The sequence below is a fragment of the Mauremys mutica genome, chromosome 25 (genome assembly GCF_020497125.1).
Source record: "Mauremys mutica isolate MM-2020 ecotype Southern chromosome 25, ASM2049712v1, whole genome shotgun sequence".
In the NCBI taxonomy this organism is placed as follows: domain Eukaryota; kingdom Metazoa; phylum Chordata; order Testudines; family Geoemydidae; genus Mauremys; species Mauremys mutica.
In genome coordinates this window covers 2,391,935-2,414,841 of record NC_059096.1, presented here as the reverse complement: position 1 = coordinate 2,414,841, position 22,907 = coordinate 2,391,935, and the positions used below count along the sequence as shown (strand labels likewise).

At 44.5% G+C, this 22,907-nt stretch overlaps 1 protein-coding gene across 1 annotated transcript; it reads right to left on the bottom strand.

Annotated features, from left to right (window-relative positions):
* Positions 1–12,010: 12,010 nt before the first annotated feature.
* LOC123356429 (keratin, type I cytoskeletal 13-like) lies at positions 12,011–21,603 on the bottom strand. Its single transcript, XM_044999680.1, has 8 exons — positions 20,929–21,603; positions 18,029–18,111; positions 17,080–17,236; positions 16,195–16,356; positions 14,603–14,728; positions 14,137–14,363; positions 12,836–13,284; positions 12,011–12,127 (listed from the first exon to the last, which is right to left on the bottom strand). The coding sequence occupies exons 1-8, from the start codon at positions 21,601–21,603 to the stop codon at positions 12,102–12,104; spliced, it is 1,905 nt and encodes a 634-aa protein (XP_044855615.1). The 3' UTR covers positions 12,011–12,101.
* Positions 21,604–22,907: the final 1,304 nt, after the last annotated feature.

Genomic DNA, 22,907 nt, shown 5'->3' with positions numbered 1-22,907 from the left:
CCGAATTTACTGTGAAACTGAATTTCCCAGATATCCCCTATTTCCTCCCTCTAGGTGTCACTCTTGTGTCTAATAACAGTATTTTTCTTCTAGTCTAGTAATTTTATTCATACATTGTCTGATTAATGTTATTACATGACAGCTTTCTTTGGGAAAGTGTAATTGGCCCAACTTTATATACCATTTATAGCTTGGTATTAGTACCTGAGTTAGAATATTGATAAAAATTTTGTTAAATTAGATCACTTCCCAGACACAGGTTTCTTATTTGCATAAGAAAGAAGTAGTTTTGTTAGAGAATATTTTTCAGCAAATGGTAGGTAACCAATCATGGTACAGACTGACTTAATTGACAGTGATTGGATGAAAAGAGCATTATAGAGTGGAAGACGCGGGTAGCATGATAGGCTGGGAAGTGTCTCATCCGAACTGTTCTATTAGCATTGATAGTGCTGCACAACGACTTGCTCTTTGCATATGTGTGCAGCAAATGCCCTGGGTGCACTCTCACTTTGTCCATGGGTCTGTTAAGAGAGTCTTGGACTGGAAGATACCAGTATTGCTGCTCAGTCCTAGCATTTTCTTGTCTGCCCTGGGGAAAGACAGAGAAAATTATTAGTTTGCATAATGGGGAAATCAAATCTATCCTGCAGCACTGGGCTGTGAAACGCATCATGTTAGCAAAATGGCAGGAGAAGAAACTCAAATTCAAGTTTAGAAATACTCTAGAACAAGGTACTCCAGGGGGTCCACGAGTCACGTCCAGGGCCAGCGACCCTGCTGATCAACTCCTCCCCCTCCCTCCCAGTGCCTCTTGCATGCCACGGAACAGCTGACCGGGGGGAATGTAAATTTGATCCAGAAGCCCTGTGCAACTTACATCTTCCTACCTCTGTGTTCTCATCGCTTCATAATAGCATCACTACTACTGTAGGTCACCTAGCGGAGTCCAATTCAGAAGTAAAATGCTAATAAATCAATATACCCTTATAAAGCTAATTCTTCCCTATCATATTACCATACGAGGAGTGTCACTGAGACTGGGATGGTGATGAGTAGCCCTACTTGAGGGATACTGTGAAAAGGAGAAAGTTTTGGGGACTGAAACAATAAATAAATTCAGAAAAAGGGATCTGTGCATTTTACAGGAGGGGTACGAGAGCTGGACCTTTCTTGAAGCTTTGAAATGTTTGGTTTATTTCCTGATTTTTTCCCCACTTTTGTTGCTTGCTCTGCACTTCCTGAAACTCTCAGGAAATGGAAATAACAAAATACTGCAAGAAAAGTTCTTCCCATTGTATTGCTCAGCTGATAGAAGGAAGTACAATACAATATAATTTTGCATGGCAATTTTTCTCATGAGATTTACATCCCCGTGGTGCAGAACAAGTTGGATAGGGTGAGGTTGGGATCAATTTTTTGGTGCTTATCTGAACTACATCTCCAAATCTTTTGAGGTGTGCTCATTACAATAAGAATAATCCCATTTCAATGCAGATATTGTGGCTGCACAATCCAGTGCACCAGCTTCCCACTCACAGAGTTTCCATTGTTGCTAAAATAACTAGAAGTCACTTTAAACAGACAACTGCACTGGTATTTTACTTTATGCCCTGACTTCTCTACAGAGTATATATACAAGGTCTTGCTGTCCTTCCTGCAGCAGCTCCCAGCATTGACAGATCTGTTCCAGTTGGATCTTAATGCCAAGGAGCGTTTTGTACTCTCAGTTTGGAATCTCCATGTCACATCACAAACAGGCCAGTTCCTCTGTGGGGCCCCGCCTGTCTCCCTGGAGCTGAGCCACCTGGGGCTGGTGTAGAAGCCTGGCGAGTTTCTGCCAATTGGGGAAGAGACAGTGTGGGGGGCTTGGCTTTGCCACTCCAGGCAAGTGGATCCTGAGGAAGCCCAGCTGGGGCAGGCCCATGCCTGGCTGATCATGCCACTCCCAAGGGGCTGGAGCGATTCCCCACCCCGGGCTCAGCCCAGCAGACACAGTCACCCCCCAGAAGGGCTGGTGAGTGTGGCTGGGAGGCAGAGCGTGGGGCAGTGAGTCTCTGGAGGGCCTGGGGGTGCTGGGAAGATGTGTATGTGTTGGGGCACTAAATCAGTGTGTGTTGGGGGTTCTGTGTGGGGTGCTGGGAAGTTGTGGTGGCGCTGTCAGCAGGGGGCGCTGGGCAGGGGTGGTGTTGTGCAGGGTGCTGTGCATTTATGGCAGGGTCTGGGGGCACACTGGGCATAGCAGGTTTAGGGGGTCTCTGGCCATAGGGAATCGGGGGTGGGGGGGGTGTTCCAGGATTGGGCAGGGGGCTGTGAGGGGAAGGGGCAGGCTGGCAGCACAGGGCCGGGCGGGCCACTGTGCGCCTGGCAACCGCTGGTTTGTAAATAGAACCTTCACACTGGGCTGGATGGAGCGGGGCCGCCCCTGCCATGCCATGCCCCTGGCCAGTCCCTGGCTCCGGGGACCGACCTCCCCACACCATGCTCCATTGCCCCCATGGGGGCTGTGATGTTTTCTGATTAAAATATAACCATGCAAACCATGGTTGCTGCCACTGTTATATAACTGTAACAAATCTTATGCAAAGTATAACACCTGGCCAGAAAGGGGTAAACAGTTTGCAGGCTAACTAACCCAAAGCCAACCTTCAGAGACATGTTCGAAAGTATGCAAATGGTCATTAGGGCCATTCCATGTTAAATGGGCTAGAACTTTGAAATGCAAACCTATATTGTTAGAAGTTAGAGGTGATGCTAATTGTGTGTGTAGACTTATATCTTAGATGCTAGCCATGTAAACAGACAGTTCCTGTCTGTCACCATAGCTGTTAATTCAGAGATCAAAAGGGAATATTAACGGTTAGATGAATCTTGGGTGCAATAATGTCATTGTCTATTTGTCTCTTTAAAGTTTGTGATAAACTGCTTAATGGATAAATTATTTTATGTTAATCCATGTAGTTAATTACCGGTGAGGTTTAGGAAACAGAAGCCACCGGAGCCCCAGGGCTCATGGCTGCTACCCAGGGCTCCGGCAGCAGGGCTCTGGCAGCGATTTAAAGGGCCAGGGGCTCTAGCTGCTGCCCGAAGCCCAGGACCCTTTTAAATTGCTGGCCTGGGGAAGCTGCCCCCTGCCGGTATGGTCAGCTGTATACCGGCTCTTGCTGGAACGCCGTACTGTACCGGCTTACTTTCACCTCCAATTTTAGTGTAGTTAATACGAATTGGCTGTAAGTATGTATTTGGGTAAGATCTGGAATATTCACTAACCTGGAAGATAATGTGTCTGATCCTTTGGGATTGGTAGAACTTTTTTATATCATGAATCAAGATTTTCAGTAATCCTCAACATATTTGACTTGGGTGTTTTGGTGGAGACCTGAGGCTGGGTTGCTTTAAAGGAACTGTGTTGTTTTCTCATGGGTAACCAGTGAGGTATTATAGAAGTTGTTTTGTGCTGGCTTGGTAAATCTAAGTATTGGAATATCCACCAGTTTGGGGGATTGTCTGCCACATTCTTTGCAGTTCACCCTAACTGAGTGACCACGGTTGGCTCCCCTGGGATTCCGGTCACAAGGGCCCACAAATATGTTTGACACCAGGCCCACAAAAGGTTAATCCGGTCTTGCTTTCTGGTGGTAAAGGATTCTCTACTTCGTTATCAAATTACAAATGCTGTGCAAATGGTTTTCACAAATGTGTATAAATAAGGTTTTCTGTCTGCTTTCACATGTACACTAGTTAACAGAGACAGTGGAAATGTTACCATCAATGGTAACATCTCAGAAGGAACTTTACAAAGCCCCTAGAATAAGATCTATACAATAACAAGCCAGATATTATCCTTCCCTGAGTACTCAATCGATACTGACATTTCAGGGAAGAAACTGATAGCCCGCTGTGTTAAAAAAGACATTCTCTCCATGTTCTAATATAGGAAGGGAAATTGGGATGCACTGTGTGAGTTTTACCTCGTCCTCTGATGTGTCCAGCACCGGGTACTGTCAGACACAGGATACTGAACAAAACAGATAACTGCTTTCTTCCAACATGAGAATTCTTTTTTCCTTGAGGGAGACTGTTTCTTGGTTTCTATATTACAGAACTATCCTCTTTTCTGAGAAGGAGATTCACATGCAGCCATCTCTGTGTGTCTGAGGGCCCAAGACACCTGCTTTGGAATTTGCGATATTTACAATAAAACTGGCTTCCCTTAACTTCCCCCATTCTCTCTCTGTAGCTATCAACTTTGAGTTTGTTTAACAGTATTTTCTCTTCAGGTTCCATAGTTTTATTGAGTCATGCAGGATCCCAGGGGGATACAACCTCAGATTCAAAAAGGTTTTCTTTAGGGAAGAAACAGAAAATAATAATGAGAGGGAAGCCCCGCAAAAGATCCCAGTTCTTATTGGCTCTATATAGATCCATCCTCTTCTGCAGCAGGTTAATTGGGTGATGATAATTACTAATTAGGTAACAAATTCATTTCATGTGGCTTTTTTCACTTTTAAAATCTACAATTATGGCATTTCTGTTTGTATTTGGCTAAATCGTTTGGGATTATGAATGATTTTTCTTGTCTTCTTCCTTTTTCTTTTAAATTGAATGTTTCTGCACAAACTGATCACTAGATTCCACATTTTCAAGTTTACACTGTACAGTTTTATTCATTCAAGATCTCACAAAGCCAAAACTGGATCAGTGCTTAAATCTCACGTCTGGGCTGTATCATTACTCAGATCTCATTGAGTCATGACCAATTGGTGTTAGTTGTGAATGTTTAGAGCCACTATTCAGAGTGGTCACTAGGGGCAAATAGTAAGGAAGTAAGGCCTTGTCTACACTACAAGACTATTTCGAATCTACTTAAGTCGAATTTGTGGATTCGACCTTATGAAGTCGAATTTGTGTATCCACAGTAAATACACTAATTCGAATTTCTGAGTCCACAGTAACGGGGCTGGCGTCGACTTTGGAAGCGGTGCACTGTGGGAAGCTATCCCACAGTTCCCGCAGTCCCCGCTGCCCATTGGAATGCTGGGTAGAGCTCCCAATGCCTCCTGGGGGAAAAATGTGTCGAGGGTGCTTTTGGGTAACTGTTGTCATTGAACCGTCAATCACGCCCTCCCTCCCTGAAAGCTCCGGCGGGAAATCTGTTCGCGCCCTTCTCTTGTCAGTTACAGCGCGTACGCCACAGCACTGCGAGCATGGAGCCCGCTGCGATCATCGCTGCACTTATGGCCGTTGTCAACTCCTCGCACCTTATCGTCCACCTCTTCCACAGTCAGCTGCTGAGAAATTGGGCGAGGAGGCTCCGGCAGCGCAGTGAGGACAGGAATTCACAGAGTGGCGCAGACCTCTCACAAAGCAGGGTACGCCGCGCCGTGGAGATCATGGTGGCAATGGGTCAAGTTCATGGTGTGGAACGGCGATTCTGGGCCCGGGAAACAAGCACGGACTGGTGGGACCGCATAGTGCTGCAGGTCTGGGATGAATCACAGTGGCTGCGAAACTTCAGGATGCGTAAGGGCACTTTCCTTGAACTCTGTGACTTGCTGGCCCCTGCCCTGAAGCGCCAGGACACACGGATGCGAGCAGCCCTGAGTGTGCAGAAGCGAGTGGCCATAGCCCTCTGGAAACTTGCAACGCCAGACAGCTACCGGTCAGTAGCGAACCACTTTGGCGTGGGCAAATCTACCGTGGGGGTTGCTGTGATTCAAGTAGCCCACGCAATCGTTGAGCAACTTCTCTCAAAGGTAGTGACTCTCAGAAACGTCCAGGACATCACAGATGGCTTCGCCACGATGGGATTCCCAAACTGCGGTGGGGCTATAGATGGGACTCACATCCCTATCCTGGCACCAGCCCACCAGGCCAGCGAGTACATTAACCGAAAGGGCTACTTTTCAATGGTGCTGCAAGCACTGGTAGACCATAGGGGACGTTTTACCAACATCTTCGTTGGGTGGGCGGGCAAGGTTCATGACGCGCGTGTGTTCAGGAACTCTGGTCTGTTTAAACGCCTCCAGGCAGGTACTTTCTTCCCGGACCACAAAATAACGGTTGGGGATGTGCAGATGCCTACAGTGATCCTCGGGGACCCAGCCTACCTGCTAATGCCCTGGCTCATGAAGCCCTATACAGGCGCCTTGGACAGAGAGAAGGAACTCTTCAACTACCGGCTGAGCAAGTGCAGAATGGTGGTGGAGTGTGCTTTTGGACGTCTCAAGGGGAGATGGCGGAGCTTACTGACTCGCTCGGACATCAGCGAAAAGAATATCCCCGTAGTTATTGCTGCTTGCTGTGTGCTAAACAATCTCTGTGAGAGCAAGGGCGAGACATTTTTGTCCGGATGGGAGGTTGAGGCAAATCGCCTGGCTGCAGTTTACGCTCAGCCAGACACCCGTGCCGAGAGAATATCCCAGCGGGAAGCGCTGTGTATCCGGGAGGCTTTGAAAGCAAGTTTCCTCGGAGAGCAGGGTAACCTATGACTCTCCACTTGCTTTCAAGAGAAACTGACCCTGGGCCTGTGTCTGTATGTGTCGATTTCGATCTGCGGTTACATACCCCGTTCTCCAAGTTTCCCCCACTTCCAAAGCACGTTTTAAAGCAAATTAATTGTAACACTCATTATTAATAAATCTTTGTTTTACTTTGCATTTCTGTTCAGGTGTTGAAACATGGACGCATACTGTGCTGGGCACGGTGTGCACTGATGTACAGACCGCTTGTTCCATAGAGGAATGACATCCTCCTGCTCCTACATAGGTCTCTGGGGTGGGGGACGGTTGCAAGTGGTTGTGCATGAAGGGGAGGGTTTGCAGGAAGGGGTGGGTTTGCAGGAAGGGGCGAGTGGTGCCTTCTTTGGATAGGGGTTTGGATGACGGCAGTGGGCTGCGGGTTTGGGCGTAGGAAGGGGTGAGGGGTGTGGGGGAAGGGAGTATCTGTCCGTGGATGAGGGCTCTTGTTGGGGCTCAGGGCAGCGGAGAGGCTCGTTGCTACGGTGGAAGTGCATGGTAAGGGCAGTGTGCCTTAACATTAAGGGGGTGGCAGGCGCTAGGACCCTGGACAAGCATACACATCACAGAATGACCCGGGGCAGCATACACCACACAGAGTGACCCTGGTGCCTACTGACTGCAGTGTGTGTGTGCCCTGCAGTTGATCATGCCCCCAAGTCTGTACCCTGGTAATGTAGGCTATACCGTGCAATTATAAATCCCCTCCCCCCCCATACACAAAAAAATCCTCTGACACGAAAGACGTGACCGAAACAGTGAATAACAGCAAACAGCTTTTAATAATCTAATACACAGTGGGGGGATGAAACTTGGATTTGGGACTGGGTGAGCCTGTAAGGGAAGCACTTCTACAAATGTATAGCGTGAGAGGTGTGTGGTACATTAGCGCTATGCAGTGGTGCAGTGACAGTTCTCACGGCCCCTACCGCCCCTCCGTCTTGTACTTTTGGGTGAGGGGGGGGGCAGGACTTCTTGGCGGGGGAGGGCGGTTGCAGATACACTGCAGGGGGGCTCTGTCCTCCTGCCTGCGGTCCTGCAGAACATCAACAAGGCGCCGGAGCGTGTCTGTTTGCTCCCTCATTAGCCCAAGCAGCGTTTGAGTCGCCTGCTGGTCTTCCTGCCGCCACCTGTCCTCCCGTTCGATGTGTGTGCGATGCTGTTGACATAGGGTCTCCCTCCACTGTCTCTGCTCTGCCGCCTCGGCTCTGGAGCAGGCCATCAGTTCCGCGAACATCTCGTCCCTAGTCTTTTTCTTTCGCCGCCTAATCTGCGCCAGCCTCTGCGAGGGGGATGCCGGGGCAGTCCGGGAAAGAGCCGAAGCTGTGTGATGGGAAAAGTAAGTGATTTCCTTGAACAGATACATGTTTGCGAACAGTGAACACAGATTGACAGAGCCAGAAGAGTACCCAGAAGCCACCTACTACAGGACAGGCCTAAAAAAGAAAATAACAGAACACCACTAGCCATCACCTACAGCCCCCAACTAAAACCTCTCCAGCACATCATCAAAGATTTACAACCTATCCTTAAAGATGATCCCTCACTCTCACAGATCTTGGGAGACAGGCCAGTCCTCGCTTATAGACAGCCTCCCAACCTGAAGCAAATACTCACCAGCAACCGCACACCATACAACATAAACACTAACCCAGGAACCTATCCTTGCAATAAAGCCCGATGCCAGCTCTGTCCACATATCCATTCAAGTGACACCATCACAGGACCTAATCACATCAGACACACCATCAGGGGCTCGTACACCTGCACATCTACCAACGTGATATATGCCATCATGTGCCAGCAATGCCCCTCTGCCATGTACATTGGCCAAACCGGACAGTCTCTACGCAAAAGAATAAATGGACACAAATCTGACATCAGGAATCATAACATTCAAAAACCAGTGGGAGAACACTTCAACCTTTCTAACCACTCAGTGACAGACTTGAAGGTGGCAATTTTGCAACAAAAAAACTTCAAAAACAGACTCCAAAGAGAGACTGCTGAACTTGAATTAATATGCAAACTAGATACAATTAACTGTGGTTTAAACAAAGACTGGGAATGGTTGGGTCATTACACCAATTGAATCTATTTCCCTATGTTAAGTTCTCCTCACACCTTCTATGGGCCATCTTAATTATCACTTCAAAAAGTTTTTTTTCCTCCTGCTAACGATAGCTCATCTCAATTGATTAGACTCTGCCTGTTGGTATGCATACTTCCACCTTTTCATGTTCTCTGTATGTATAAATATCTCCTGTCTGTGTGTTCCATTCTATGCATCCGAAGAAGTGAGCTTTAGCTCACGAAAGCTCATGCTAAAATAAATTTGTTAGTCTTTAAGGTGCCACAAGTACTCCTGATTTTTTTTGCGGATACAGACTAACACGGCTGCTACTCTGAAAACAGTCTAGTCAGTTTCTCTGAACAAGACCATACAGGGCAACAAGTCTCACGAGATCTCAGGACAAGTTCGAGATTTCGGAATACGCTCTCATTGGCTGCGGCATTGCACAGGAGAGCGGACAAGTGGGGAGAGACAGCTGAATCCGTCTAGCAGACAGTCCTGGTAAGCCTTACAGTACATTCTGCTTATCAGTTAATGGACAGCTGTGCCCTCCCGCTAAAGGCAATCTGGAAATCATATACTCTGACCCTTTTCCAGCCACTCCCGCCAGTGCACGGGAAAGATCAATGTATGCTTTTCCTATGTGGCCTACAACACGTGGCTGTTAAGCGAGGGTCATTGTTATGCAAAGTAAAAGTCAACCATTCACAACAGTAACAATACACTAATTGCCCTAATTAGATGCAGCATTTCATGAACGAGATCACCCTGAGGCAGGTCCCTCGGAGTCACAAAGAGTGGATGCTAAGGGAAGCCCTGCAGAGACCAGGACCATATGCGGCCATGCTTGTGGAGGCGATGATTCCCATGTACATAAGGATGTCCTGGCGCGGAAGAGTGTGCTTCCACGGAGCACCCAACAAGGCACCTCTCCCCAGGAACCTCCTGCGGAGGCTTTTCGAGGATCTCTATGAGACCTTTGTTGAATTGTCCCTGGAGGATTATTGTTCAATCCCTATATGTGTGGACCTACTTTTCATATAGCTTTTCATTGAAAATTTTATATATAGTATTTCTATTTTTTTAGACCTGTTTTATAAAAAATAAATGTTTACATGTTTATAGCACTTACCGCCTGATCCTTCCCCTGATTCAGAGTCCGGGTTAACGGCCGGGGAGGGTTGGTAGGGGATCTCTGTGAGGGTGATGAAGAGATCCTGGCTGTCAGGGAAAGCGGTTTTGTGTTCGCTGTTGCCTGCGCCGTCCTCCACAGACCCTTCCTCATCTTCCACATCGGCGAACATCGAAGAGGAACTGTCCAGGTTCACTATGCCATCCACTGAGTCCACGGTCACTGGTGGGGCAGTGGTGGCAGACCCACCTAGAATGGCATGCAGTGCCTCGTAGAAGCGGCATGTCTGGGGCTGGGCTCCGGAGCGTCCGTTTGCCGCTCTGACTTTTTGGTAGCCTTGTCTCAGGTCCTTGATTTTCACGCGGCACTGCATTGCATCCCGGCTGTATCCTTTCTCGATCATTGCTTTGGAGACCTTCTCGAAGGTCTTTGCATTCCGCTTGCTGGAGCGCAGCTCCGACAGCACAGACTCCTCGCCCCACACACCGATCAGATCCAGGACTTCCCGGTCTGTCCATGCTGGGGACCTCTTTCTATTCTTGGATTGGCCGGACTCCTCTGCTGGAGAGCTCTGCATCGTTGCAGGTGCTGCGGAGCTCGCCCCGATGTCCAGCCAGGACGTCAGATTCAAAGTGCCCAGACAGGAAAAGGAATTCAAATTTTCCCGGGTCATTTCCTGTGTGGCTGGTCAGAGAATCCAAGCTCGGACTGCTGTCCAGAGCGTCAACAGAGTGGTGCACTGTGGGATAGCTCCCGGAGCTACTAAGTTCGATTTGCATCCACACCTAGCCTAATTCGAGCTAGCCATGTCGAATTTAGCGTTACTCCACCTGTCGGGGTGGAGTACCGAATTCGAACTAAAGAGCCCTCTAGTTCGAATTAAATGGCTTCCTGGTGTGGACGGTTGAGCGGTTAGTTCGAATTAACGCTGCTAAATTCGATTTAAAGTCCTAGTGTAGACCAGGCCTAAGAGTTTGTGTAAGTCAGTCTTGTATTCACCCCAACCATCACGCTGTCCTGGGGCACTGTTATCTCTGCAGACTGGACCAGCACTGATTTCGCACAGTCTTGATTCACTTGGTTGAGTGATCTTATGGAGTCTGGCTACATTGGCACTAAGAACATAAGAATGGCTATACTGGGTCAAACCAATGGTCTATCAAGTCTAGTATCCTATCTTCCGACAGCGGCCTGTGCCAGATACCTCAGAGGGAATTAACAGAACAGGGCAATTGTTGAGTAGAGTGACCAGATGTCCCAATTGTATAGGGACAGTCCCGATTTGTGGGTCTTTTTCTTCTATAGGTTCCTATACCCCCCACCCCCTGTCCTGATTTTTCACATTTGCTGTCTGGTCACCCTATTGTTGAGTAATCCAATATTGAGTCATCTATTCCCAGCTTCTGGCAGTTAGAGTTTTAGGAACACCCAGAGCTAATAGCCATTGATGTACTGATCCTGCATGAACTTATCTAATTCTTTTTTGAACCCAGTTATGCTTTTGGTCTTCACAGTAAGCCCTGGCAACAAGTTCCGCAGTTTGACTGTGCGTGTGAAGAAGTGCTTCCATATGTTTGTTTTAAACCTCCATGAATTTATTCAATTCTTTTTTGAACCTAGTTATATTTTTGGCCTTCACAGCATCCCCTGGTAGTGAATTCCACAGGGAGACCTGCCTTGTGTGAAGCAGTACTTCCTTATGCTTGTTTATTTATTATTTGCTGAGTGCCACAGGAGTAGTTGGTCCATTACTAAAAGATGAAGACATGGTCGCAGCCCCAAGGAGTTTACAATCTACACTGAACAGTCAGAAAAAGACCGGTGTTAAATGCACTGGATAATCTGGGACTGAAGTACATGACCACTAAGAGATGCAGATGTATTTTCTCTCAATTTAATTCTTTTGCTTTAAGTATAACACCTTCAACTACTGCAATGTATAACTGACCCATATACTCCTATATACTCTGTGTGAGGATGGGTTGGTATTTGCATCTGAATTGGATACCGACAAAAAGTGTATTAAAGAAAAATACTTCCCAGACACAGGTTTCTGATTGCATCAAGCAGAAATAAAGCTTTATTAGAGACATTTTTCACTGAAAGGCAGATTATCAACCTTGGTACAGATTGTCAGAACATTACAGAATGGAATTACAGAATGGAAAAAGCAGGGAGCAATAGGCAGGAAAGTAGCCCATCTGAACAGCTCTGATGGACCCCTGTGGATAGATGGCAGCAGCACTGAATAATTATTAGGAGCATTTCTCCTTGCTCTTTGTTTAGGCATGCAGGAAATGTGGTGAGTTCACTCTAACTTTGTCTGAAGTTTGCTCAAATGGATGGTGTTTGGCTGGAGGATCGTCGACATGTCTGGTTAATCAAAGGATTTTCTTGAGTATCCTGTTGAGAGATAGGGGGCCATTAATTTGTTTAGTGAGGTGGGGGAATCTCTTTGCACTACTGTTTAATACACAGAAAACAGGCTGGGGACAAATGCTAGGATGGCTGTAAGTACTCCAGAGCTTTATTACAAATTTTTATTTTTGATGGGGTTCTGCAGAAAGTACATCAGCTGTGGTTGTAATTAAAGGCTTAGAGAATTGTGTTAGGTTTGAAATAAAACATTGCAATCATCTAACCAGATATAGATGAAAAGGGTGGTTTTGGCCAACAGTGCAATTTGGAGTCGAAGAACACTCCCAAATTGCAAACTTCCTCTGTAGCGGGGGCAGAAACTTCCCCTCTGTACTTTTGAGATCCCACCCAACCAACTAATATCATTATTGCCATGTCCAAATTGAACCTCATCCAGCTCACTCTCATTAAGGCTCTGTGACACCCAGATAATGGAAAAGACAGAGTATTTGGGCCTGATTAAAAATGAGGTACAGAGCAGTGCAGTGTACCAGTTGCATATCAATGATACTGCAATCCAATTCACTTCAGTCTCTCCAACAGCCTCATGTACACTTTGAAGAAAAAAGAGACTTAATAAAACATTGCAGAGCCTCACACAAGGAATCCTTTGAGCCAAATGAGCAATTAGCCTACTGTTTGAATTAGACCGTAAAGAACAAGGAAACAATTATCCTTAAAACAAGTTCTTACCGTGGATTTCACCAGACTTGGATGGCTGAGAAGATGAGTGGCCATGGGTAGATGAATAGGAGTGGGTAGAACTACTACTACCTCCTGAAATTCTCTCTCCTCCTCCAGTTATACCACATGATCTTCCTCCTGTTCCATCCCCTGGGCAAATTTCACCTCCTCTTACTGTGCTACCTCCAGTATAATGGATACTACTTTCTCTTGTTTCTGTTCTACTTCCTGATCCTCTTCTTTCACCTCCTCTTCCTCCCCCTGTGCTACTTCCATAAGTAATGCTACTTCCTCCAGTTCTGTCGCCTGATCCTCCACTGACAGTGATACTTCCTGCTCTTCCTCCCCCTGTGCTACTTCCATAAGTAATGCTACTTCCTCCAGTTCTGCCTCCTGATCCTCCACCTCCAATGACTCTTCCTCCTCCTGAAGAAAAGCCACCTCCTCCTCGTGGAACACTGCAAAAGGAAAAGAGAAAAGTGAATTAAACAACCAATCATTTCACAAAAGGAGACCCACACACTGAAGATGCATGGAAGCCTGACCAGCACTCTTCTTCCTGTCCATTACCCAGCACCCTCAACCCCCAGAGCCAGTGCAGATCATCAAGAAAATGACACTCAAATTCATCCCCCCACCAACCTCAAGTCCACAGGTTGAATTTTCCCATGGCCCTGCTCAGAGATTTTTTGCCAGATTTGGTTCTGCTGCCCCACCAGTTCTGAAAGCCTACTGTGTCACTGGTATCCAAAGTTGAAATGCATAAAGCTAACTAATTTTTGCGTGTTTCATGGTATGGGTTAAGACCAATCAGAATTAAGGACAGGCCGACTGCTTCAGGTAAAATAAAGAATAACCTGAATTTTCACCAGAACTTCAAACTAAAATTCTTTTCTATTTTCACTGCTCCCTCTGTACTTCCTAGCTTTTTCTAGAATCAAAAATAACAAGAGAATGGAAAAAGGGCTCTTTTCATGGTATTTCCTGCCCAGCCCAAAGTAGTACAGCAAAAGAACAATTTTTAAATTATAATTTTACTCATAAGATTTCTATTCCAATTCTAAAATCCAAGAATGCCATGAGTTTTGGAGCACCTTATGGTTTATGAAACAAATCTCCAAATATTTTGAGGATCACTCAGTGGCATGAAATTAGGCCCCTTTCCTTGCAGATTTTGTGACTGCAGAATCTGTTCTACCAGTTCTTCACCCTGCATGATTCTCTTTGCTCCTAAGTACTATAATTCACACTCAGGAATTACCAGCTTTGAGGTTTCATGTAATGCCCTGATATCTCAATAGTTTACATACCTAATGTCTTGATTTCCTTCATCAAGTAGATGCCGGTACTGAGCGATCTCCTGTTCCAGCTGGTTCTTGATGCCAAGGAGCAGCCTGTACTCTTGATTCTGATTATCTATTTCACATCGGATACTTGCCAGTTCTTCTTCCACAGAGACAATAAGAGTCTGGAGCTGTTGCAGCTGTACGTTGTAGCGACCTTCTGTGTCAGCCAAGGAGGACTGCAAAGACTGTAGCTGAGAATTGAACAGGAAGAACAGGGTCTGTAGGAATGTGGCAAGTTTAACCTATTTTGATGCAGAAAACTGGGATTCTCCAGGGCAAAAAGAATAAGGCAAATCCTTCACAGCAACAGATGTACCAGCCATCTCACCCTTTACTAATGGAGCACTAGCTATGGCTGGTCTCCCATCATGCCTGTAATCCATATGTCCTGTTTCATTTGTGAGATACAGAAGCAAATGCTGTTACATACCGTGCTGAGAAGGGACTGCAGCTCGATTTCCACGTTCTGATATTCACGTCTCAGCTCTGTGACCTGTTTGTTGCTTGACTCTATGTCGTGACCACTCGAGTGGACTTCGTGATTAACTTCTGCAATCTGAAAAATGCAAATACACAATCAAGATGTTTTTGCTTTAATTATAGGGTGAATATGGTGAATTTATCATCATGAAAGCAACTACAAAAATAAGTAAATCTGGCTAGAGGCTGAATGAGTTGGTGAGGTTCTGTGGCCTGCAATGTCAGGAGGTCAGACTGGTTGATCATAATGGTGCCTTCTGACCTTAAAGTCTATGAGTCTGAGTCTATGAATAATGTAAACTGGGCTGTGTAAACTTTCCACACACAGTTCTGCAGTGCCAGTGCAGCCCAGGCCTGGTTTGAATTCCCCTTGCTATTTAATACAGGGATTCCACATATCTACTAGTCCACCTCAGGGAAATGTGGTCTAGATAAAGTTACTAAATGGTGGATGCACAACTGATTGAAAGATCGTACTTAGAGAGTAGCTATCAGTGGTTCGCTGTTAAATTTGGAGGGTGTATGTAGTAGGTTCTTCAGGGGTCAATCCTGGATCCAGTGCTATTCAATATTTTCATTAGTGACTTGGATAATGGAGTGGAAAGAGTGCTTATAAAATCTGCAGGGGACACCAAGCTGAGAAGGACTGCATGAGGAATAACTGTTCAGATGGTGGTACTGCTGAAAAATATCTGGGAGTTCCGGTGGATAGCAAATGGAACCTGAGTCAACAATGTGATGCATCTGTGAAAAAAGGCTAATATCATTCTGGGGCGTATTAACAGAGTGTTCTATGTTAGACATGGGAGGTAATTGTCTCACTCTACTCCGCACTGTTGAGGCCCCAGCCAGAGAACTGTGTCCAATTCTGGATGCCCCACTTTAGGAAAGACAGGACAAATTTGAAAGAATCCAAAGGAGAGTATCAAAAATGGTTAAAGGTTTGGAAAACCTGACCTCTGAGGAAAGGTTAACAAAAACTGAGCATGCTTTATCTTAAGAAAAGGAGTCTTGAAGGAAGACCTGATATCAGTCTTCAAATATGTTAAGGGCTGCGGTAAAAAATGATTAATTGTTCTCCCTGTCCACTGGAAGTAGGACAAGAAGTAATTGGCTTAATTTGCAGCAAGGGAAATTTAGGTTAGATATTAGGGAAAACTTTCTAACTATAAGGGCAGTTAAGCTGTGGAACAGGCTTCCAAGGGAAGTTGTAGAATCCCCATCATTGAAGGGTTTTAAAAACATGTTGGACAAACACCTGTCAGGGATGGTCTAGGTTCACGTGGTCCTGCCATCGGTGCAGGGAGCTGGACCTGACTTCTCAAGGTCCGTTCCAGCCCCACATTTCTATGATTCTGTGAATTCTAGCTCGCAGCAAACCTTTCGCTCCAATTCTGAACTTCTCATGCTAAACTGTCAGCATAATTTAAAGATGATCTGCATTAAGTAACATGTGAACAATTGTCCTACCACTGTTATACTTGTGTGTGCTAACAAAGTATGTCAAGTCTTTTTGTGAGAGATATAACTACTGCAACTTACCTTGGTTTCATACCATTTTTCCACCTCTTTACGGTTGTTCTCAATGATTTGCTCATATTCTCTTCTCAAGTCATTTAGTGTTTCTGTCAGATCAAAGCTTGGAGTAGCATTGACCTCCACATTAACATCACCACTGGTCTGTGGGTGCAGTCCTTTAATTTCCTGCAGTGAAAACCCAGGCCCCCGAAAACAAATATCTCATTCTGAGCTCATATTTTAGCAAAGAAGGTTTGGAAGACAACCCTCCCACTGCCAACACAACCCTTTCTCATGTGGCCAGATTCTGACATTCACCCCTTATGTCTCACAAGACCCTCCTCTGTCATATGCCAGGAGAGGAGCAGGATCCACACCTTTGACTCCCTAGTTAAACTACACAATGGCCAACACTGTTTTACTCTGTGAAAGGGCCAGTTTTGTATGCTCAGCCTCAACTCTGCCTCCTGTGGGGTGTTTGATTTGCAGGGGACCTTGCATGTTGAGTGTTCATTATGATATTCAGCTTATGCATCACACTTCTTCCATGACAAATATTTTCACAAGAAGCTTAAATATTTCCTTGTGGCTTTTACGTACATGAAATCTATTGTTTTCTTCCCTGGCTTCACCAATGTATTGAATTTGGGGCATGAAAGCTGCTCATTTCCCTAATCTAGTTTGGTCTAACGTTCAAAGTAGACGTCACCTAGCCATCCCTTTCCCGAACAAGAAGTGTACCTGGTTAAGTCAGTGAGAGCGGTGAGCAATTAGCAGCTCTGAAAATCAGACCCATGATGTCTCAAGTTGGACACTCAAAATCAGTGGGCAAAATTTGGCAACTAGTAGCCAAGGAAGCTCTTTGAATATTGAATTTTCATTAATTATTATTTTAAGGGGGGATTTTACCTCCTCGTGGTTCTTCTTGAGAGAAATCAGTTCCTCCGTCAGGGATTCAAACTGTATCTCCAGGTCAGACCTGGTTAGGGTCAGTTGGTCCAACAGGGGGCGTAAGCCATTAATATCACTCTCCACATTCTGGCGGAGGCCCAGTTCAGTTTCATATCTAAACCACAGAAAAGAAAGTCAGTAAGAGCGGTGCCAGAGGAATACTAGGTTAGTGTTCTGAGCACTATCAGGTTTGTTTATGAGCAGGTCCTCATCACCCAGTTGCCCTCTTCTACCTTATTTTAATCTCTTTGCTTATTCCTGATTCTCTTTGCATTTATATTGACTTTACACTGTTTTAATCCCATTGGCTGCAATGGAGCTACTCCTGATTAACACCGGTGCAGGCTCAGACCCACAGCACTTCCTGACCATCTGACCTATTAGTTCAATGTCATGGACTGGATTTTTAGTACTCCTTCCTCAGTCTTCTCCATGTTCCCACTCACTGTAGGCATTGTACAGATATCACCTACCAGTGTCTCCTGTTTTCAGTGAGGAATCATCAATTTTTTGTTCAGTTACCGTGTAAAACTAAGGGTCAGATCCTCAGTGGGTAAAAATCAGCAAAATCCCGTTGTTGTCAATGGCGCTACACTGATTTATACCAGCTGAGGATCTGACCCTAAATTTGTAATACCTAAGAAACACAAGAAAAATTGTGGGTGACAACAAACTGAAGTCCTTGAAATGCTCCTGTTCAAAAGCATCTCTAGAGAAAAATGATAGTGTAACTCTTAAAAAGCCAGTGGTTGCTGGAGTACTTCTCTTTCCAATAACTGGTCTGTCGTGTAGCTGGAAGTAAAATACTGTAACCCCCTGTATGAATTGCTTTGGATAGTGGATTCATGGAACTGATGTGAAGAGGTGGAAATGACTGGATCAAGCAGGAAGGAAGAGAGCTACTCACTTCAGTTTAAAGTCATCAATAGTCATCCTAGTGTTATCAATGTTCAGAAAGGCCTTGTTAAGATCCACAGATGAATTAACAATCTGAAAAAGAGGTGACAGATGACATTCAGCCCTGCAGTCTCTTTTGTCTGACACAGAGAAAAAGGGAGCAAACAAGTGCAGTATCATATATAAACAGTGTGGGAGAATCCAAAGCTCTGAGAAACAAGTGTCTGTTGCTTCTTTTTCACCTACAAAGCAAATACAATGGTGCTCTTCCTATGAAAATCAGCAGATGTATATATTAATGAGGCATTCACTGCACTAATGATTTACATGTCTTGTAAAACCCTGTTTAAGAGAATAATTAAACAAACATCCCATATCCTGCAAAATAACAGTGCAAAAAAAAACCAACCATTATTCCCATTGCATGTAACAACAGGTGCATTCAAATAAAGGATACTGGAATATTCATACATCTTGGAGGTCTACTTCGGTTCTGTGTAAAGATTAGAAACTAGGCTCATCTCGTGGCCCATCCTACACACCCACGCGGGGCCAAAATGCACACACCCTGTGCTGGCTAGTCGCATTGCAGATAGCAGGACAAGATTGGGAAGCAATCTTTGCAGTCACTCCACCGTCTCTCATGCAAGTGAGTGAGGTATGGGCAGGTAGGGAAACTGGGAATGAGTGGAACAATGATCAGGCCCCTATAATGTGCTGGATATCAGTTAGTGTCTGACTGCTTTCTAGACTTAGAGTTCTCTTCCTTTTATTGAAAAGATCCACAACACTTTAATTCATTGACGTGATGTCAAAAGCATGTAGTTTTATGTTTGGGCTTTTTACCACCAAAAATAGCATTGGCGGGATCAAATAGCATTGACAAGACGACATTTGGAAAATTTTTGCTTTTTGTCGTCTAAACTGTGAAGATTATATATGAAAGATTAAGTATGAATATTTAGTATTTAGTAATATTTAGTAATATATTTAGTAATATATACATATATAGTTATAGAGAGAGAGAGTTAAATATATATAGTGATATTATAATATATACACAGGTATATAGATATAGATAAGACTATTCTGTATGTTGTCAAATATGATTTAATGTTTGTGGTATGAGTTAATTATTTACCTTCAAAGTTTGTTATTCAGTCCTGTGCCTTAGGTTGATATCAGTTATTTATACATTTCTTCAGAATAAACTTTGAAAGCAATTTTTTTCTAAATGCCTGGTTAGAGCTAATTAGATCACTGAAATATTTATTATTTTATTTTAGGAAAAAGTCTTTTCATACTTCAGTAGAGAAGCTTGATAATTGTTAAGTATCAGAGGGGTAGCCGTGTTAGTCTGGTTCTGTAGAAGCAGCAAATAATCCTGTGGCACCTTATAGACTAACAGACGTTTTGCAGCATGAGCTTTCGTGGGTGAATACCCACTTCTTCGGATGCTTGTATTCACCCACGAAAGCTCATGCTGCAAAACGTCTGTTAGTCTATAAGGTGCCACAGGATTCTTTGCTGCTTCTTGATAATTGTTGTTACACCAGACTGTGTTGTCCTTTTACTCATTATATTTAAGAATATTTTATTAAAACATCCTAGTTCCAACTTCACCTATAAGGAATATTTTTCATTAACTCAGATTAGTAAAATTTTCCCCATAAACCATGACTAAAACCTATTTGTCTTTTTAAAAATGTTGTTCTATTAAGGAAAGGGTCCATTATAAATGGATTACAAGAGTATTGATGCCCTCACAAAAGAGTTTTTTATAATGGTCTTCATTTGTGTCTGCAATATGTATTGCAAGGGGCACACGTAGTGATGCCTAAAGTTAAGGTTGCCTGATGCTTTCCTGTACCAGCCTGTTTCAGTTGCTTACAGCTTTACCAAACGTTACCAGAATTTTTCCCTGCCAGGTGTCTGCTTCAGGTTGTTTTGTTTTTTATCTCCCGCCCAGTGGCGTGCGCAGGGATTGAACTGTGAATACTTTTGGAGGGAAATGACAGGTTTGCATGACACCCCATTTCTTGGGACGCCTCTGGGGTCGCCACCCAGCAGCGAAGAGGCAGCCGCCCCCCCTGCAGCAGCTCGCTCCGTGTCCCTGCAGCCTGGGCCGAGAGAACTGGAAGCCACATGACAGCTGGCTGCAGGGTCCTTCCCCAGCCCTACAGCTGCAGCCTGCTACGGCTCCGGCCATGCTGCTGGAGTCCCAGCACCGCCGGCTGCTGTCCAGGTGAGGCAGGGGCAGCACGTGGGAGTCCAACAGCAAGGAAGGAGAAGCAGCGGCCTGCAGCTGCAGGGATGAGCAGAGCAGGAGCTCTGAGCTGGCAGCCAGTCGCCCTACTGCTTCCTCCCTCTCACCGCACGGAGATTGGGGGGTGCCCCTGCTTGCCCCTCGGCTTGTGCACGCCAGAGTCCCGCCTCCTTTTTAAAATATATAATTTAGCAGAATCAGTTCAGCTATTTCTCTAGACAAGGTTAGGTAAAATACAATGTTTTGTCTATGTAAAAAAAAAAGCTCTTACTAACATTTTGTTGAGTTTTAGCACCTCCATCTTTTGGAACAGAGACTCGGAATTTGGCAGGAGGGTGTGCCCTGGCATAAAGGACATGCCTTTTGCTGCCTCCCTAAAATCACCCCCAAACTGGCCAAGTTATGAGCCTGTGAAAATCTGAGATTGCACATGCTCAGTAGATACTTGTTAGAGTTTAGTAAAGCCTCCAAAGATTCCATCTGTACAGGTAACCTTAATGCTGCCATGTCCTAATTTTTGATTGCTTGTATGTCATCTCATACTACATGAAATATTTTACCTGCTGTCTGCCTAAGTAGCTGTGCATAGTCTCAAAGAGAAGCCTTTATAATTAATAGAACTTGTCTGAAAAATAATAGCTTACCTGATTGTTAAGGTCTTCAATTTCTTTATAATAGCGACTGTAGTCCTTTAATGTAGCAATTGGACCTTGCTTCTGATACCATTCCTTGATTAAATTCTCAAGATTAGCATTTTCTTCTTCCAAAGCTCGCACCTTATGCAGGTAAGAAGCCAGGCGGTCATTAAGGTTCTGCATGGTTATCTTTTCGTTGTTGGAGAGGATGCCAGTATCATCACCACCAAAACCACCACCTCCACCAAAGCCACCAAAGCCACCTCCGTAACCGCCATCAAATCCCCCGAAGCCACAACTTGATCCAAAGCCCCCTCCATAACCACCACCAACTATTCCCCCTCCACAACTGCCACCGCTTATTCCCCCTCCATAACCACCACCAACTATTCCCCCTCCACAACTGCCACCGCTTATTCCCCCTCCATAACCACCACCAACTATTCCCCCTCCACAACTGCCACCGCTTATTCCTCCTCCATAACCACCACTGCTTATTCCCCCTCCATAACCACATCTGGAACCTCCTCCACCATAACTTCTACCAGAAAAGCTTCCACCACTGGTTATCCTTCTAGTGGAGCTTGAAGAATGCCCACCACCACCTCCACTAGAGCTACGTCCTCCACCGCCACCTCCAACAACTGAAGAAGAAGTAATCGTAGTCTTAGTGCTACGACTCATAGTGATAGCAGTTAAGCGTCCAACCCAAAGCCCAAGTTTAGTTGCACAGCCTGATAAAGACTCAGACTGTAAATTTTTGATGTCCTCCAGTTTCTATTTATACCTTACACATTGGGTGTCACCATTAGGGTGTTTCCTCTTCCCAGGGCATTTGGCAACCATATTGTTGATGCCAAGAAAAGTTTGCCAAAGGGATTTTTTTAATATCAAAACAATCAAGCACACGTTGCTTATTTTTTTCAGTGTATCTTTGTTTGAGACAAAAAAAATGTAATTTCACTCATCTCATTTGCACCTCACTCATCTCATTTGCACCTCTTTCATCATAGCAAGAAGGTTTCTGTAGTACAATAAACTGCAAAAGGCAACTACTGAATAGTGTCTCTCTGGCATAATTGGTCAATAAAGTTCTTTTCCAAATTCCATTTCCCTGTATGAAATAGAGAAAATTAATCCTAAAGCCCTCAGATTCATGTTGGGTATTTATTCTTCCATTTTGTTTGCTCTGATTGTTGTAGTTAACTACTGTTTTAGAATGTTACTGTTCTCTTTTGTATTTTCATATTCTGTATATTTCCATTTTCATTCTGCTCATATTTTTGTCTCAGTGGACAAAACATTGCAATATATTTTTACTACTGAAGCTATTTAACTTGTCTGGAATGTGTATTTTTGCTACAACAATCCTGGTATCAAGACAGTTATTATACATATCCGAAGTCTATTCCAACCAATGCATCAGTATTAATATTTTTAAATCATCAACTTTTCTTTATGAAGAAAACTATACTACAGCCCTCAGAATATTACAGAGAAAGAATAATTACAGTTTATTTGCAGCAAAGAGCTCTTCAGCATATACCTCTTTAACTATTCTTATCTAGGAGAGCGATATTCAATATGAAATCATAATAAAATCAATTGTACTATAATGTTGTTATAAAATCAGTTGCAGTGCAGTGAGAAGCTGGATTAAGCTGAAGAGTTTTCATAAACCATAGTGCTGAAAGGTCTTAGAGTGGTAGAAAGTGTCAATTCCATCTATTGTTAGAGTGTTATGTATTCTCATAGTAAAGAGATCTTGAGAGTCTGAAATAGTATCCAGGGGAAATGTTGGAAGTCCCATAACTTGAATCAATTAAAATTATACTGGACAAAGCACTAGAGAAGATACTTTATGGAAGAATCTTGCTCTGACCCTAAAGGGGTAAGGACCACATGGCCTATAGGTCTTTTCTATCTTAAATTTTGAAATTCTGTGCTAAAGTAGGGAATCAGAAGGTGTGGGTAGCTTCAAAAATTCT

Coding starts and splice junctions, on each gene's coding strand:
- LOC123356429 (XM_044999680.1), bottom strand. CDS start 21,603: ATGAGTCGTAGCACTAAGACTACGATTACTTCTTCTTCAGTTGTTGGA. Junction 17,237..18,028: donor ATTGATGACTTTAAACTGAA/GTGAGTAGCTCT, acceptor TCTGTGGTTTAG/ATATGAAACTGAACTGGGCC. Junction 14,729..16,194: donor AAAAATGGTATGAAACCAAG/GTAAGTTGCAGT, acceptor TGCATTTTTCAG/ATTGCAGAAGTTAATCACGA.